Here is a 15,232-nt window from a genome sequence, read left to right on the forward strand (position 1 = left end):
CGAAAGCTTTATGAAGATCACCCTGTCTAGATCCTCATTTGACCCGCCCATATGAGACACGACACACCAGCTGCTCACATGTTTAACACTTCCACACTAAGGTTAAAGGGCAGCAGTAGTCTGAAAATGCAATGGCTAGAATGCATATTTTTATTTCTTATTTCAGACCGCAAACCACGAAAACATGTTATTTACTCTATTTGGTATGTTGGTTTCAAAGCTGAAAATTATTTGGTTTTATTTTTTTTTAAAAGTACTGTTCATTTAATGAGGCAAATAAAATCATATCTTTCAGATCAGGTTTCATGCAAGGATTATGATTATCTGTGTGACAGTAATAATCTTTAATAATGAAAATAATATTTTTTTAACGTACTTTTCATATTTTCCACTGTGCGTAGATCCAAATGAATAAGAAGTCAAAACCATTAAACATGTGTAAAGTGGCCATTTGCATTGAGGGGCAAGTTCTTCCAGAGATACTCAGCATTTATGGCTAAGGGTCAGTCAGTTGACATTTTTCTGAACTTGCGCTAGTTTGCCACTAGGTGGCAGTGTATGAACTCATGCACTGGAGCTTGTATGCAAGAATGGCACCATCAGTCACACATACAGGGAAATAGTTCAAGCATTACTTTTTTCCTTTTTCTTCAGTTCACCACCATACATGAAACCATTTGTTTTGGAAATACTTTAGATTCTGTTGTTTTCGATGATTTAATTATTAGGAGACTTAAAAACTAACCTCCACATTGAGCTTTTCATAGATGTTTTTATTTAATATGTCATTTAAATAAAAACAAACACAAAAAAACAATGACAGTATAAATATTATCCCCATCTGTGTGCCTGGCAACAACACAAATATAGATCCCAGCCCAGCCTTGACTGTCACAGTTCTGATTCTCTTGAAATATTCAGCCCCTACTTCAGTTCATGAGCAAGTTTAGACAAGTACTAAATTTTTCTTTTGTCCTTTTCCGACTCACAAAAACCAACCCACACCAACTTCATTTAAATAGCATGTTCTCTTGCATTTTGGAGGACTTTTCAAAAATTGTTTTATCTCATATAGCAGGAAAATGAACATTTCAAATTGCTCAAATCACATTTATTTTACAGGAATTGCATGGACTGCCAATAATTGTAATTTTCTATTTAGAAACCCTGTATATATATATATCTATATATATATATATATATTACATTTTAAAGAGTTAATAAAAAGTTACTGAATTTAAGATTTTTATGTTGTGGTGACAACTGTACCTCTAAATTATTATTACATAAATCAACAAAAACATAAAAATAAAAATCACGACGGAACAGAAATTTCAGCGTAAAAAAAAAGTTTTACTGATAACCTGATACCTAAATCTAATTTGGGGCTTTCGCAGGACTACATCAAGCTGAAACCTCTTTGACAGATCTGGAGTAAGGGAAAAGGTAATGAAGTTATTTCTTATTTAGATTCTTAAGGGTGTGTAGACTGGAGTAGGAAAAATTGTTATTGTTATTATTATTAGTGTGACTATTATTATTTTGTGACACGACACGGTTGCTTCTCATGCTAAACTACGGTGGCAGACAGGAGAACCCCCCCAGCTCCTTTATGCTCCCAGGCGACTCTGCTCAAGCACAAAATTCAGTGTGGTATCAATTTTTGAACAATAGAGGGCGACAAAAGTTCGACTCTTTTTTATGACCCTTTGCTTCAACTCATATATCAATGAGATATATTTTAAATGTACCTGGAAAAAAAGTTGCATATTAATAAAATCACATGAATGACATATTTAAAAGCCTGCAAAGTGTTCGTAGTTTAAGGAAGTGAATTGTGGGAAAGTGTTACAAATTTCCGTTTATCACCACAAGCATTATAGAAATGCACAAACACAAGTAAACAAAATTCATATGAACACACCAAATCCTGTCTGAACAGCGCTTGTAAATTTTAACCCCCCAAAATAATTAGATAGATAGATAGATAGATAGATAGATAGATAGATAGATAGATAGATAGATAGATAGATAGATAGATAGATAGATAACAATAGCCTATAATTATTCTTGTCAATTAGAATTAAGTTACTTTGATTTTAAAAAAACTGTAGATATAAGGTAATTAAACGCAAATATACCTTACTAATTACTAACAGGAAACGCGGTTTATACAACAAAGATCGGTTTTATTTTTAAAAGCTCCACCGGAAGTGCTTATTCTTATTGACTCCCAATTGACTGCGGTCACACACAGACAGGGAATTCGCTGTCAAGAGGGTGGATGCCAAGAGCTGGTGAGCTATGCTTTGATTAAGTTAACATTTTTGGTGTGTTTTATGGAGGCTGTTAGGTTTCTTCACGATGAAAACGACAGACAATAAAGAAGTGCCCCCTGGCCGTCAGCATTTGCTCGTTTTTTTCTCTCGCAGCGCCTACATTCGTGTCGCAGAGGGTTAGCTGATTAGCTAACAGTTGCTGGCTTAGCTTCGTGGCTAGCCTGTTTAGTACCGATGCATTCCCGATGCGTCTATTATCGGACGCACCTCACTCAAGCAAGCGTACTTGCGATTTTGGCTACCATCACAAACTTACATTTCCACGGGGAATCGGGAAAGAATCTCCCGCATAATTTTGGATGTAGTTTAAGTTTCTGTGAGTATCCACGATCATTTCTTAGTACCCAAGACCCCACATGATGCCTGCTGATGAAGCGCCTCCGCGAAGGCTAGCGAAGGAGGAGCGGTTAGCGCTCTCGTTTATTTTTGTTGTCACTGGCACACACTGCCTCAGATTTCATCCACATCTTGATTACGTTTAGCCGAAGCAGGGCAGGAAATACGAGAGGATGTGTCCTCCTCGGCAAACGACCGAGAGTTAGTCGTTGTGTCCGATAACGGACCTGGGCGATCTCGGTCTGAAGTTATGTGTCGGCAATGACCAGTCGAGGAAAAAAAAAGAACGAGATGTAGGTTAACCTTATTCAAACGGGTGACAAAGACTGAAGGTTACGTCATGTCGCGGCACATTTTGTTGTCGTGCTGACAGTTCTAGTCGGCTGATGGTGGGGGACCGAATTCAGGTGATAATTGTTTTTCTATCAGATGCGGGTTGGAGGTTGTGTGTGTCCACCGGGAGAGTGTCAACGGACCCAGCCGTGGACGGACCGTGTGTGTAGGCCTCGGCGTTCCGCTGTCACTGCCTCTTCAAACGGTTGTCCCAATGATGCACTGATACCGCAGCAGCCTTCCCGGCGACACTGCATTTAGGGCGTTAAAATGCCTTATTAATAGCTGCGACATAGTCTTCCCATGACTGGTTCCATGTCATCCCAGAGAGTTTCGGTGAAACCGGCTTGGAGCGCTTGAGGGGATTCTCTCACATCGTCCTGCTAAATAGTGATGTTGCAAAAGAAACGTTGGAATTTGAACAAGTTTAACAAAATAGTTGGTCTTGTGCTTAGCTGAAGATTTAGGATTACACCGAAGCATTAGGTGGTGTTGTCGTGGGAGTGCCCTTGCTGGTTTAAGTCACATGTTTAAGTCACAGCAGTACCGTACAGGTGTTGAAATATGCGCCGATATTATAGATCGGTATCTGGAATGTGCCCCACAACGCTTAGGGACTTTTTTGGGGGCTGTTTTTCACATATCCCTACTGCGAAGAATAATGCAGAGCATATCTTAGAAATTTGAAAATAGTGTTAGTTCTGCATTTGAAGCAGTTGCATATGCGGATAAAATTATTTGTGGAGTTGTAGAATCTATTTTAGTTTTTCTTCACACCATGTGGGGTGTGGTTGAAGTGGAGTTATTGAAAATCCACCGGTTGTTACAGACTATGCATGGGCCAGTATCAAAGTATTCCAAGGTTTCAAAACTTAAAATTTTCTGTGGAACATTTTCTATGGCATAATAATAAATGCATTTAATGAGATGCCAAACTGACAGAAGTTTTTTCTCCAACTGTGTGGACTTTCTGATTAGTTGGCTGAAAAAATGAGAAAGTTTGTTGTTTTAAAATATTTCCAGTTGCAAAATAACACAGAGCCCCACCCATCACGTCTTATTTTTAGGGTAAAAGCCTTGGTTAGTGGACTGATTAACCATTTGGAGATTAGAGCTACTGTTTTAGTAACTTGTGATGCAGTCAATAGGACTTGTAAACTGGGTTCATGTGACAATTTGGAGTTAAATAATCTTCTCTGTATGAGGTGAGATTTCTCACTTGCAGAATTGAAAATGAATTCTGATTTGTGTGATTTCACTTTATATCTTATGTACTACTTAACTAACAAATGATTGCCGCCATCACCATTTTGTTTTTATGAAACTAATTTTCTTTGTACTTTTGGGTTTTTAGTAAGTTTTTTTTTCTTAGTTTTCACTTTAGTTTTGTATTTGCACTTTAAACATTGCATAATAGTTTGTTTTTGTATAACAAAAAGTCTACCAAAGTTGTACATGTATTGCTAGTAAAGTCTCTAGATGTTAAATGTTGGTTTTTGTACTTGTTGCCCTTTGAAGAGCAGAACTGAAAAAAGTGTAATATTCTGAGCAATAAGCTTATTAATTTCAAAACTGCTAAATTTAGAAAATATTTATTTGTTTTATCCAAGCTTTTGTATCAGTTAAAATAAACAAATGTCATTGATAACATTATCCTAAGCATAAACATGCTTGTTGTAGAAAGAATAATTGTCGCTTTTCTGCTTTAAATTAAAACAGCTATGTCCAGTTAACACATTTTTTATTTTAAACATTTGTTTCAATACAGTAAATTTTCTTTTAGAGGTAATTATAACACAAGAATCTTGTTTAAGCCAATACCTTAAATCTAGACCTAGGAGCTCTCTTGTGATTATACTGGTTGCAGATTTTTCTTTTTTAGTTGTTTTAAGGAAATGTTACTTATTTCAAGCAGCTATGATTTTCTAACAGATATTGAAGAATTGATTTAGTTAACATTTTTATAATTGAAAGAATATATTCATGCATGGAGAGAATAACGGCACACCGAAAGGTCCGGGCAGGGATCTGATTCCTGGACTTTCTTGCTGTAATTCGCCAGTGCTAAATGTGCCACCATGCAGATACTCCAGCTTCCTCCCACTGTCAAAAAGTAAATGACTGTGAGGTTGCCTGGTCAATCTAAGGCCTGTTATAACGTTTCTGCTTTTAGACTAAATTTAGTTTAATACTATATTAACCGTATCAGTTGTAGTTTTAATTGATGCCAAAAGGAAACACTTAGATTTAGCATGAGATAAAACTGTTAAAGATGGAGGCATTTCCTTGTTTTTGTTGGGTTTGGAAAGCTGGTGCACCTCCATAAAAGCCACGAGCGTACTGCTTGTGTTGACATCTGGCTTAGTTGTGTCGTCATGGAAGTTCGTGCTTGGCTCTGTAAAATTCCTGTCTCTGCTTAAGCTCAGTGTGTTTGGTGGCACAGTCATCTGAAAGGTTAGGCCAGCGTTAGCTATTGGAGTGCTGCTCAGCCTCATGTTTTTCCACCAGCATGTGATACGACTGGAAGTGACACTTTTCCTCAGTCTTATATTCAATCCGGATGCATGTGTGAGGAAGTCAACATAGAGTCACAAGATTACTGTTTGCGCTTGCCTCGGGTGGAGTTCCAGGGATGCTTCCTTAAACAAAGGAGCTTTCTAGTGTTATTGTTTGTGCACGGTTTAAGATTATACAGGTGACTTCTGCAGTGGGAGATGGAGTGGAGACGTGGGGTAAATCAGGTTATGTTGGTATTTTGAATTCCTTAGCAGTACTAAATCAAGTGTTGCCAATCTTTTTACCAACAGAAAATTACTTCTTCCAGAAAACACTGTTTTAAAGGAAGCATTGTTTTATTAAGACATCTCAGAAAATTTGAATATTGTGAAAAAGTTAAATACAGGAAACAGATGGTGTTACACCCTAATCAGGTAGCTAACTCCAGACATTTGCAAAGGTTTCCTGAGCCTCTAAATTGTCTCTCAGTCTGGGTCAGTAGGCTACACAACCATGGGGAAGACTGCTGATTAAGCAAATGTCCAGAAAATGGCCAATGCTACCTTCCACAAGGAGGGTAAGCCACAAAAAGTAATTGTTAAAAAAGCTGGTTGTTCAAAGAACATAAAAAGTTGATGGAAGAAAGTGTTGCAGGAATAGGAAAATTCAAGAATTTGGGGGAGCTTGTAAGGCGTGGACTGAGGTTGGAGTCTGTACATCAAGAACCACGACGAACAGACGAATCCCACACATCAGCTACTAAGGAAAGAAAAGAATTCGACTATTGGTTAGTGGTCCGTATTACTCTTTTAGGATGAAAATAAAGTTATTAGGAAGTCTTGAGAAAAAGTTCTTCCATGTTGCCTGTAGTTCAGTGTGAAATATCCACAGTCCGTGATGGTTTAGGGTGCCATGTCATCTGCTGTTGTTGATGACGTGGTGATGTGTTTTTCTTAAAGTCCACAATCACAGCAGACATCTACCAGGAAATATTACAGCACTTAATACTTCCTTCTGCTACAAGCTTTATGGATATGATTTCATTTTCTAGCAGGACTTTGCACCTGCCCACACAGTCAAAGGAACCAAAAGCTGGTTCAGCGGCCATGGTGTTGTTGACTGTGAGTCATTGGACAGTGAACTGGCCTGATCTGTCAAGAGGAAGATGAGACACGAGAACCAACGATGCAGATGATCCGAAGGTTGCTATCAAAGCAACCTGGGCGTCAATTACACCGAACCACAGACTGATCACCTCCATGTCACGCCGCATTGATACACTAATTCATGCAAAAGGAGCCTCAACCAAGTATTGAGTGCATAGAAATAAACATGCTATTCAGAAGCAGGAGGTCTGGAGTTTGACTGTGCTACTCTAGCATACAAATATGGTTTATTTTAAACCCTTCTATTGTAGCTTTGGCTGTATGTTTAGGATCTAAAGGGGCTTTAGTTTCACCTTAAACTGTAATTTGAAAGTTGGTATGGGGGTGAAGGTGTGTTCAGGGTGATGTGGAGTGTTGTCTTTCTCTGTGTTGTGCCCCATACATGGTTGGAATCATAAAAGCTGACCTGTGGAGTGCATGACTGAAGGTTGTCAAACCTGAGCCATAGCTCTCTGCAGTCCCTCCATGGGCCTTTTGGCTGCAGCTTTGGTTAATGCTCTCTATACCTCCCTACTCCTTCACATAACGAGCATTTTCCAAGGCATAAAGAAGACACTAGTCCACACAGTGAAGCAGCAAGAGGGTTTAAGATAAGGCGGTAGGGGGGGTGAAGGCTTGTGGCCTGGGAAATCTCCCTCTCATCTCCTGGGAGACCGATTCAGTGTTAGCTTGTGGTCGGCTATTTGCCCCGCAGTCAAATGTTCTCTGAGAAATGCGTGACTGCTCGTGCATCGGAGATGACCGAATACTGCAGAACAAAAATCAGGGCTGCTCTCAGAGAATGTGATGCTTATCTTTATTAACCCCTGCAGTAAACACTGCGGCGTTTATGCTTTTTCTTTAGCATATTTGAGTTCGGGCTCAGCAAAAGTCAATGGAGCTTATAAATTCCTTAGTCTTTAGTGATTCACTAGGCTTTTAAGAAAGTGTAAGAATACATCTGCAGTCTAGTTTTGTGCTGGTTAAAAATATAGCTCCCTGGTGGCTGGAATGCAACACGAATTGTAACTTCAGAATATAGCCTGCTCGATATAGGCTAAGGGAAGCATTTTCATCCCCATAGGCTACCACCAGACTTTCATGAATGGATTTGACGTCAGAGCCTTTCATCACAGCTCTCACTTGTTGAAATCCACTGGTTGAGCATGCTAAGCACACTCTATTGTACACCGCTATTTAGAGAGGATATCAGAGATTATTCTGTTTGCTCACTGGTGAATGCTGAAAGACGTTTATGCTTTATTCAAATATTCAGCTTGATTCAAATCTGATGAGACGTTATCAGGTGGTTTTCCTTTGTGCCCCTGTCAATTGTACTACGTACTATTCCTTGCTAGTCTATTGTTATTTACTAAATAAAAGCTGAATATGTTCAACAGATAGACTTGTTTTAGTATGTGCATTGGTCTTTTGCAGCACTACAAACAGTTTCACTCTTGATTTTGTCTGTAGTTTACCAAAAAAAAAGAAGATTGAGCTTCATTAAAAGCAAGTGGAACGGGTTTGGGATCAGAGAGCTTCAAGAAATATATTTTTAGTTCCAAACTGCAAGACAAATATCAGATAAAAGCAGAATTTGTTGTTTGAGTAAAACCAAATCTGGACAAGAAGCGTCAAAACCAAAATCCAGAATAAACACAACGCTGACTACAAAAAAATCAATTCTTGTTTAATATTTTATAGCAGCCAAGGCCTTTTCCTTCTTGTCTTCTCACAAAGTTGTGCAGCTGCATGTACAAGTCTGTTTTTTTTTTTTTCTATGTGCTGGTATGAGGAGACTGGACCTGCCACAATACACTCCTTGTGTTTTGTGGGCAAGAAGGAGCCTGGCTCCACTCCTGTCACACAGTTGCTCACGGCACTTGTCCTGTCATTTGGACTGACCCCCTTGACCTGTCTGCTGATTGTCAGACTTTACTGTGACCTTTTTTGTGCTCCGAATTCCTTCAGTAAAGCTTCTCCTGCCAAATATCCCCATCTTTCTGCCTTTTCTTTCCAAACCTAGTTACTACATTGATGCATATTTGTTCTGATGTTGATACTTTGCAGCAAGGTTTCACACTTAATGTTTCTTCTTCACTGCTTTTTTGTGTTTGTTTGAATCCACATGAAGAGGCTTCTGGGGAATTGCATTCCTTTGCTTCATTGACAACAGATGTAGAGGAGAACTTTTTTTAATTTTTTTTTTTACTTTGAACTGAACCTTTTGCAGCATCTAAAAACAGTGCAGTGTGGATTCTATGGCAGCTGTTTTGCCCGTGAAGGCCAAAATAGACTTCATGAGAGAGCTAATGTTGGGCCTGTGGTTAAATCATCTGAGGGCTTGTGTTTGCCTCACAGTGGCAGATGGATAAGAAGCTGTCAGCATTTGTAACAGCTGCCCCATCTCCACCTATGAGGCAGCCGTACATAAGCTTGGAGCTGAGGAGCATTTCTAGTCCTGGAAAAACTAGGTTAACAGGTCTCTGATGTCTTTAGGGGTCTCGATGAGTCATACCTGACAAGCAACTCTTAATAAGCAACTCAGCACCGTTTTTAAACCTCATTTAAAACAACAGGGTTTTAAAACCTACATTTCAACAAACAAGGGGTGCAGAAATTTAAGAACTATTGTGATACAATTTCATGGTGTTTAATAATCTGACAGGTTGCAGCTGACAAATTGATCTTTTACAGTTACGTTACAATATTTAACATATTTGGCTACTGTCCAGATTTAGACTCCTTGACTTTAGTTTTGTGCTGATTTCTATCCTTCATTAATGGAAACAATATTAGCGACTTCCGTCTTCATTAAATGGGAGAAACTTTTGACTCATCTTTAATATTAAGGACACAATGACTGATTGTATTAGATGGCACTTAAGCCTGTTGCAATTAATCAATTAAAATTAAAATGAGCTCAACTTCCATTGTGATTATTCATATCTTTGGAGATCAATTTTGTTTGCTGAGGCATTATAATCCATCTTACTTATGGTTTCGGTTGTGTGTGCTTTTTATTTGCATTATGTCATTATCAATATGTTACTTGAAGATGGTCTCAAAACAGCAATTTAACTTCTAGGGATATTTGTTGTCATAACAGGCCTAGAGATACTGAAATCAGTGTCTCTGTTCTCAGCATACGTACTAAAAGAGATGATGTAGTTCTCCGTGATCTGATCATCCCTGAGGAGCCCCTGATCATTGTTTGCTCAGATTTATAATCATTAGATAATAGAAAGTAGTCCCAATCGATGAGGAGAAAATTTGCAAATCATTTCTGATGAGTTAATTAGTGCACATCTAATTTTATCAGTTTTTGTCAGGCAGTCTTGGTTAGGACCAAGCCTTTCGGTGCCCTCAGACATTTTTGAAGCTTGTTGTTAGACTTGCACTACTTTAAGCAGACACCTATATGTTTAAGCAGGAGGAAATCATTCTTGGTACAGGGTTTACTACATATTTATATCCATATCCAGTGTCACTCTATGCTTGACGTTTTTGTTGGTGGCGACAGGGAGCTGGCTGAAGGAAACCTAACCCCCCTTCCTGTTGAAGTTGAGCAGCTGACATGTACGTTGGTGAGTGGGGGAAATAGTGCTAACATTAGCCCCAAGCAGGTCCAGTTCAAGGAGGGATGTTGAAGTGGGCTGGCAATGCTCCAGCGCATCCACAGAGACGCTGCCATCACACGTGTTTGTTTGGGTGTGAGCTCTGCAACAGGAGGCTGGCAGACAGCAGAGCAATTCTGAGAAGCCAAGAGGCTTCATTAATATTGATACCATGTCTTCTTGTTAAGGGATAACCTCGGCTAACGAGGTTTTGTATTAATGCCGGAAATGTAGACCACTGACACTCTCTAATAAGGTTACCTTATTAGAGGTTCCCTTCACAACAGAAATCTTGCTGCGTTCAAGCTTAATGGACTGTGGCTTAGATTGTTAAAGCTGTGAACCATGTAATAAAACTGAGTGTGTATTTTTATTTTTTTTTTTAAGATTAGCTAACATTGTTAGCTGAAGATTGTTTGCCACATGTTAGACTGGTTTGTGTGTCTGTGACAATGAAGGGGCTAGAACTCTGAACATTTCATGATTTGTTTTCCCCTTTTGAACAAACATGTGTCCCAGGGTTACCTGCTTTGATTAATCTTCAACAATGGCTCAGGTGACAGGTGCTTTAACAGCCTTTCAAATTTATGAGTTGTTGTTGTTGGGAATTGTTTTATTTATATTTTCTTACCATGTGTGTTGTGTGTTATCTCTCTGTGTTTGATGGCTTGAATTTTTTTATTTTTCATTGTAAGATTATCCTCTCATGGCGGAGGTGACACTACTGTATCGTCAAAACCATTTGTTAGATTAAACCAATCATATAAATGTACGTTAATGTTTGACAACAGGAATAACTTATCTTTTATTTATTATTTGCTTGATATTATTTTTTATCTGGGGAATGTGTAAAATATAGAGTTCATTGCTCTTGGCTCTCTCTGCTCTGGTTTACTGTTTACCTTGCGAAGGCTAATATCCTATTAACTATGTCAACCAGCAGGCATTGTGGGGCACCTTGCAGATTCTGGCTGTGCCTGTAATCCTAGGGATTAAGAGGCCTGCAGTCTTGCACCAGATAGCTGCCCTGAGTCTCAGAATAAACTTCTTAGTAATTGTACCTAAATTTCTAATCCTTTAAGTTGAATTGTCAACCACCTTAATAATTGCTGCTCATAATTTATTTTTTTTTGTACCCCTCCAGGGGGTCTTTTTGTGGGCTCTAGTGTCCCTTATATGATAGTAGGCTGACAGGAAACAGGGAAGGAGAGGGGGGAAGACATGTGGCAAATGTCGTCGGGTCCGGGAGTCGAACCCGCGACGGCGTCGAGGACTCAAAGCCTCCAAATACGGGTTGCGCTAACCGCTACGCCACCACGGCACGCCCTGCTCATTAATTTTTGTCAATGTCCTGGCAGGAAAATAAAAATCCAGATTTTGCAGCTACTGCAATCAGTTTTAAGTGTTTATTATGTAGATATGTTGGTTTTAATTATGTGAATGTTTTAAATCTTTTAGCTGTTTGTTTGTTTTATCTATAGAGTATCTTTCAGCTTTGTCAAAGCTGAAAGATACTTCCAGTAGAAATCTGGTGGTAATGTTCTCAGTTTTTTTTTAAAATAGTCAGAATTTTCTTCTGTTTGACACCTTGGTATGCCTTTACAGTATTATCCATCACACACTCCTGTCCTTGTTTGGATCATCAGTTTAAAGATGTCTAGTTTTAATAAATAATTTTAGGATATAATGAAAAGGATATTGCTGTAGTACAGCTGTAACATAGTTATATTGGAAAAGGTCCTCTGAATACATGAAAAACATCGTAACCTGAAGCATTGCATTCATTTGATATCTGATCTACGTTTTGTCAAAATATATAATGGCACTAATGTGACCTGTTGGATCAGCACATCCTGTGTATTTGGATAATGAATCACAGGCAGACCAAAACAACAATAATGCTGCTCGCATCAGGGTTAATTGTGTCTGTAACTGAGGTATCCTGAAAGGAACTTTCAAAAATAATAATTGGGATGCAAAGCAACACTTACGCAGTGTTACAATAAAAAACATGTTGTCCCGTCCATTCAAAAGGTCAGTGGTTTCCCTCGGCGCTGGTCCCAGACAGATAAGGGTGGCCTGATTTTTTTTTTTTTTTTTTGCCATAGCCCTTGTTTGTAAAAGGAAGTGAGGTTTAGAGGTCAGGAGCATTCTGGTGGAGATGTGTAATGGAAGCTGTTGCACATGTGGGACGACCACACAGCTGCTTAGCTCACAGTAACGGCACATTGGATGGTGTTATCAAATTGGGGTGGTGTTCTCTTTACGCACGTTGCTTTTTCTAACTTGTACCCAAACATGGGAGCTCCAAGCATGGCGTCTGAAGATAATGGTCTGTTTTCCACTGAGTGAGAAGCCCTGGTGTTCGGTGACTGGATGGTTTGCAGTTCCATTAACTAATATTTTAGTATGACTAAGAGTGAAATATCTGCACTATAGAGAAAAAGAACAGCATTGAAAAAAGCTTTTGGTTCAGAAAATCTTTCATCACTCATACAAACCTCAAATTTGCTACAAGTGGTTTTTTTGTTGTTAGATTTGAGTTACATTTCTTAAAAAAAGGATGGAGATTGAACTCCCTTTGGTATAGACAGTATAAAATAGTATATTTCTAATCAAGTGAAGAGGCCAGAGTGAGATGGATGAGTGAGAATGGGAGTATTGTGACTCCCACTATGTAAAACTCAAAGACCCCACAGTGATTTCCAACAATAGTGTCTTGCAGGAATGTCTCTGCTGCTGCTTTCTGCTAAATTAGACAGTGCTTGAAAGTTTTTTTTTTTCTTGCAGAGATGCAAAAAGATGTTAGTAATCGTCTAGAAATGCACAACATTAAAACCACAGCTGTAATAAGATATTACTGCAGAGCTCAGAGAATTAGGACTTAATCCGTTCTGCTGTATACCTCATTGTTTATTAAAGCAAAACTATAGAATTTACATTATATTGCAGTAGATTCGAATTATTTGTTGTGGTTCTCTATAGAAAGTTGTTATATTGTGAATTTAGATATAAAATGTTGAATGATTGGTGGCCAACAATGTGATGAAATATGAGAAGTGTGTTTTGTCTTACAGCAAAAAAAGGGAACAAAACTCTTGCAAAATAGATGAAAATGGATGACTGTATTGTCATTGAACTAAAGAGTTTCCATCCATGTCAGACATTTATCTCAGTTCTGTTTTTCTAAAAGTATTTTTTCATACAAGCTGTCCATAAATCATATTTACAAGTGTGTTTTCTGACTCATAATTGTGATTACATAATTAATATTTCTTATTACTTTGAAAATGACCTTTCGAGTGTATGAGGTTTTTTTAATGCACCAGTGAAGCAGATGAGATGAAGCTCATCCTTCCTCTCTTGACTTGATGCTAACCCTATCTTTTGTTGCTCTGCCTTTTCCTCCCTCAGGAGATGACCTAGAGGCCTTACAGATACATTTGTGCTTTCATCGCTCTAATCTGCATCCGCAGAAAACGGCAAGATCTGGAAGCACACTTGTTTCCTCCGTGGGTAATATCTACCTCAGCCAGCAGACGGGGAACACACCGGGACGCTTCTGGGAGACTTCAGACAGGCAGACAGAGCCAACAGCTGGCCGCGCGCTCACTGCCTGCAGCGTCCTGCTTCGTGAAAAGGATTTGAGACGGACTGGATCTGTCTGCCTTTTTGCTTCCCACTAAAAACAAAACAGTCCCATCTTCTGACTCCAGAATTTATTGGCTTTTTTAAGAATTGTCATTTTCCCCTTTGTGCTGTTGACCAGTGTGTCTTTTTCCATGAATGCATTTTTTGCTTTTGGCTTTTAAACGAGTTTTCTACTTTTACTAGTGTAAAGCTGGTATAAGATTATATATGTAAATACATATGTGAATGTTGTATACTGTATTAGAAATATTTTTCCCATTCTGAAGGAAAGTTAATGCACTTTAAAACTCTGCTGTGATACCTTTCCTTCTCTATTATGATAGTTGTTTTTTTTAAGCTGGAAACCGAGAGGCTGGGGTGTGTCTTGTTCTCTAAGCTAGGCATGAAGAATCTGCAGCAGGGCTGCATGTAAACATTTTACTCAGCCTGTCGGCTTTCAATCACACTTTTTTATTTTATTTTTTTTATTGCCACTTTACAAGGCACACTGAGATGAACCTCTGGCAGGTGGAATTCTTGAGCTGTCTTTCGACTTAACTTGACCAGTTGAAGGACTCTTGGACTCAGTGTTTTTGTGAGACTGGCCCAGACTGCTTTCTGTGGAAAACAGACGACGAAAGACAGGAGCTTCCGGTGCTGTTGCACCACCTATGTATTGTTGTAGTGCACAGGAAAGTAAAATGGACTACAAGCGTCGCTTTTTGCTTGGCGGGTCCAAGCAGAAAGTGCAGCAGCACCAGCAGTACCAGATGCCTGAGCTGAGCCGGACCCTGAGCGCCTCTCTGACTTCTTCACCCATGGGCACTGGGGTGGGCATTCCTGGCAGCTGCCACCCACCTGGCTCTGGCACCACGACCGCTGTTGCTGACATCCAGCAAGGCATCTCCAAATATCTGGATGCTCTCAACGTGTTCTGCAGGGCCAGCGCCTTCCTTACAGACCTGTTCAGCAGTGTGTTCAGGAACTCTCACTATTCCAAAGCAGCTATGCAACTGAAGGACGTGCAGGAACACGTCATGGAGGCGGCCAGCAGGCTGACTGCAGCAATAAAGCCTGAGATTGCCAAGATGCTGATGGAGCTGAGTGTCGGGGCCGCTAACTTTAAAGACCAGAACGACTTCAGCCTGCAGGATGTTGAGGTATGTGGGAATAGAGAATCAGAGCCTCAACACAACATTTTGTGCCATATTTTAATTTAATTTATTGATTTAAATGAGAGTGCAAATAAATGAACATAGTGAAATCCTTTAAACTTGTCAGACAGGTGGCTAGTATTACATTAAAAAATGTATTTAAAAAAACACATTAAACCCAC

General features: G+C 39.2%; 1 protein-coding gene across 2 annotated transcripts in view; it reads left to right on the forward strand.

The window, feature by feature from the left end:
* The first annotated feature begins 2,225 nt into the window (after nucleotides 1-2,225).
* garre1 (granule associated Rac and RHOG effector 1) overlaps nucleotides 2,226-15,232 on the forward strand; it is a 34,261-nt gene continuing 21,254 nt past the window's right edge. The window contains exons 1-2 of one of the 2 annotated variants that reach the window (XM_028014279.1): nucleotides 2,226-2,297; nucleotides 13,681-15,056. In XM_028014279.1, the coding sequence (XP_027870080.1) occupies nucleotides 14,568-15,056 (489 nt within the window). In that variant the 5' untranslated portion in view covers nucleotides 2,226-2,297; nucleotides 13,681-14,567. Of the gene's footprint in view, nucleotides 2,298-2,535; nucleotides 2,656-13,680; nucleotides 15,057-15,232 lie in introns of those variants that run through there. The other variant, XM_028014280.1, reaches the window with a different exon arrangement.

This window comes from Xiphophorus couchianus, chromosome 4, assembly GCF_001444195.1.
Source record: "Xiphophorus couchianus chromosome 4, X_couchianus-1.0, whole genome shotgun sequence".
Taxonomy (NCBI): domain Eukaryota; kingdom Metazoa; phylum Chordata; class Actinopteri; order Cyprinodontiformes; family Poeciliidae; genus Xiphophorus; species Xiphophorus couchianus.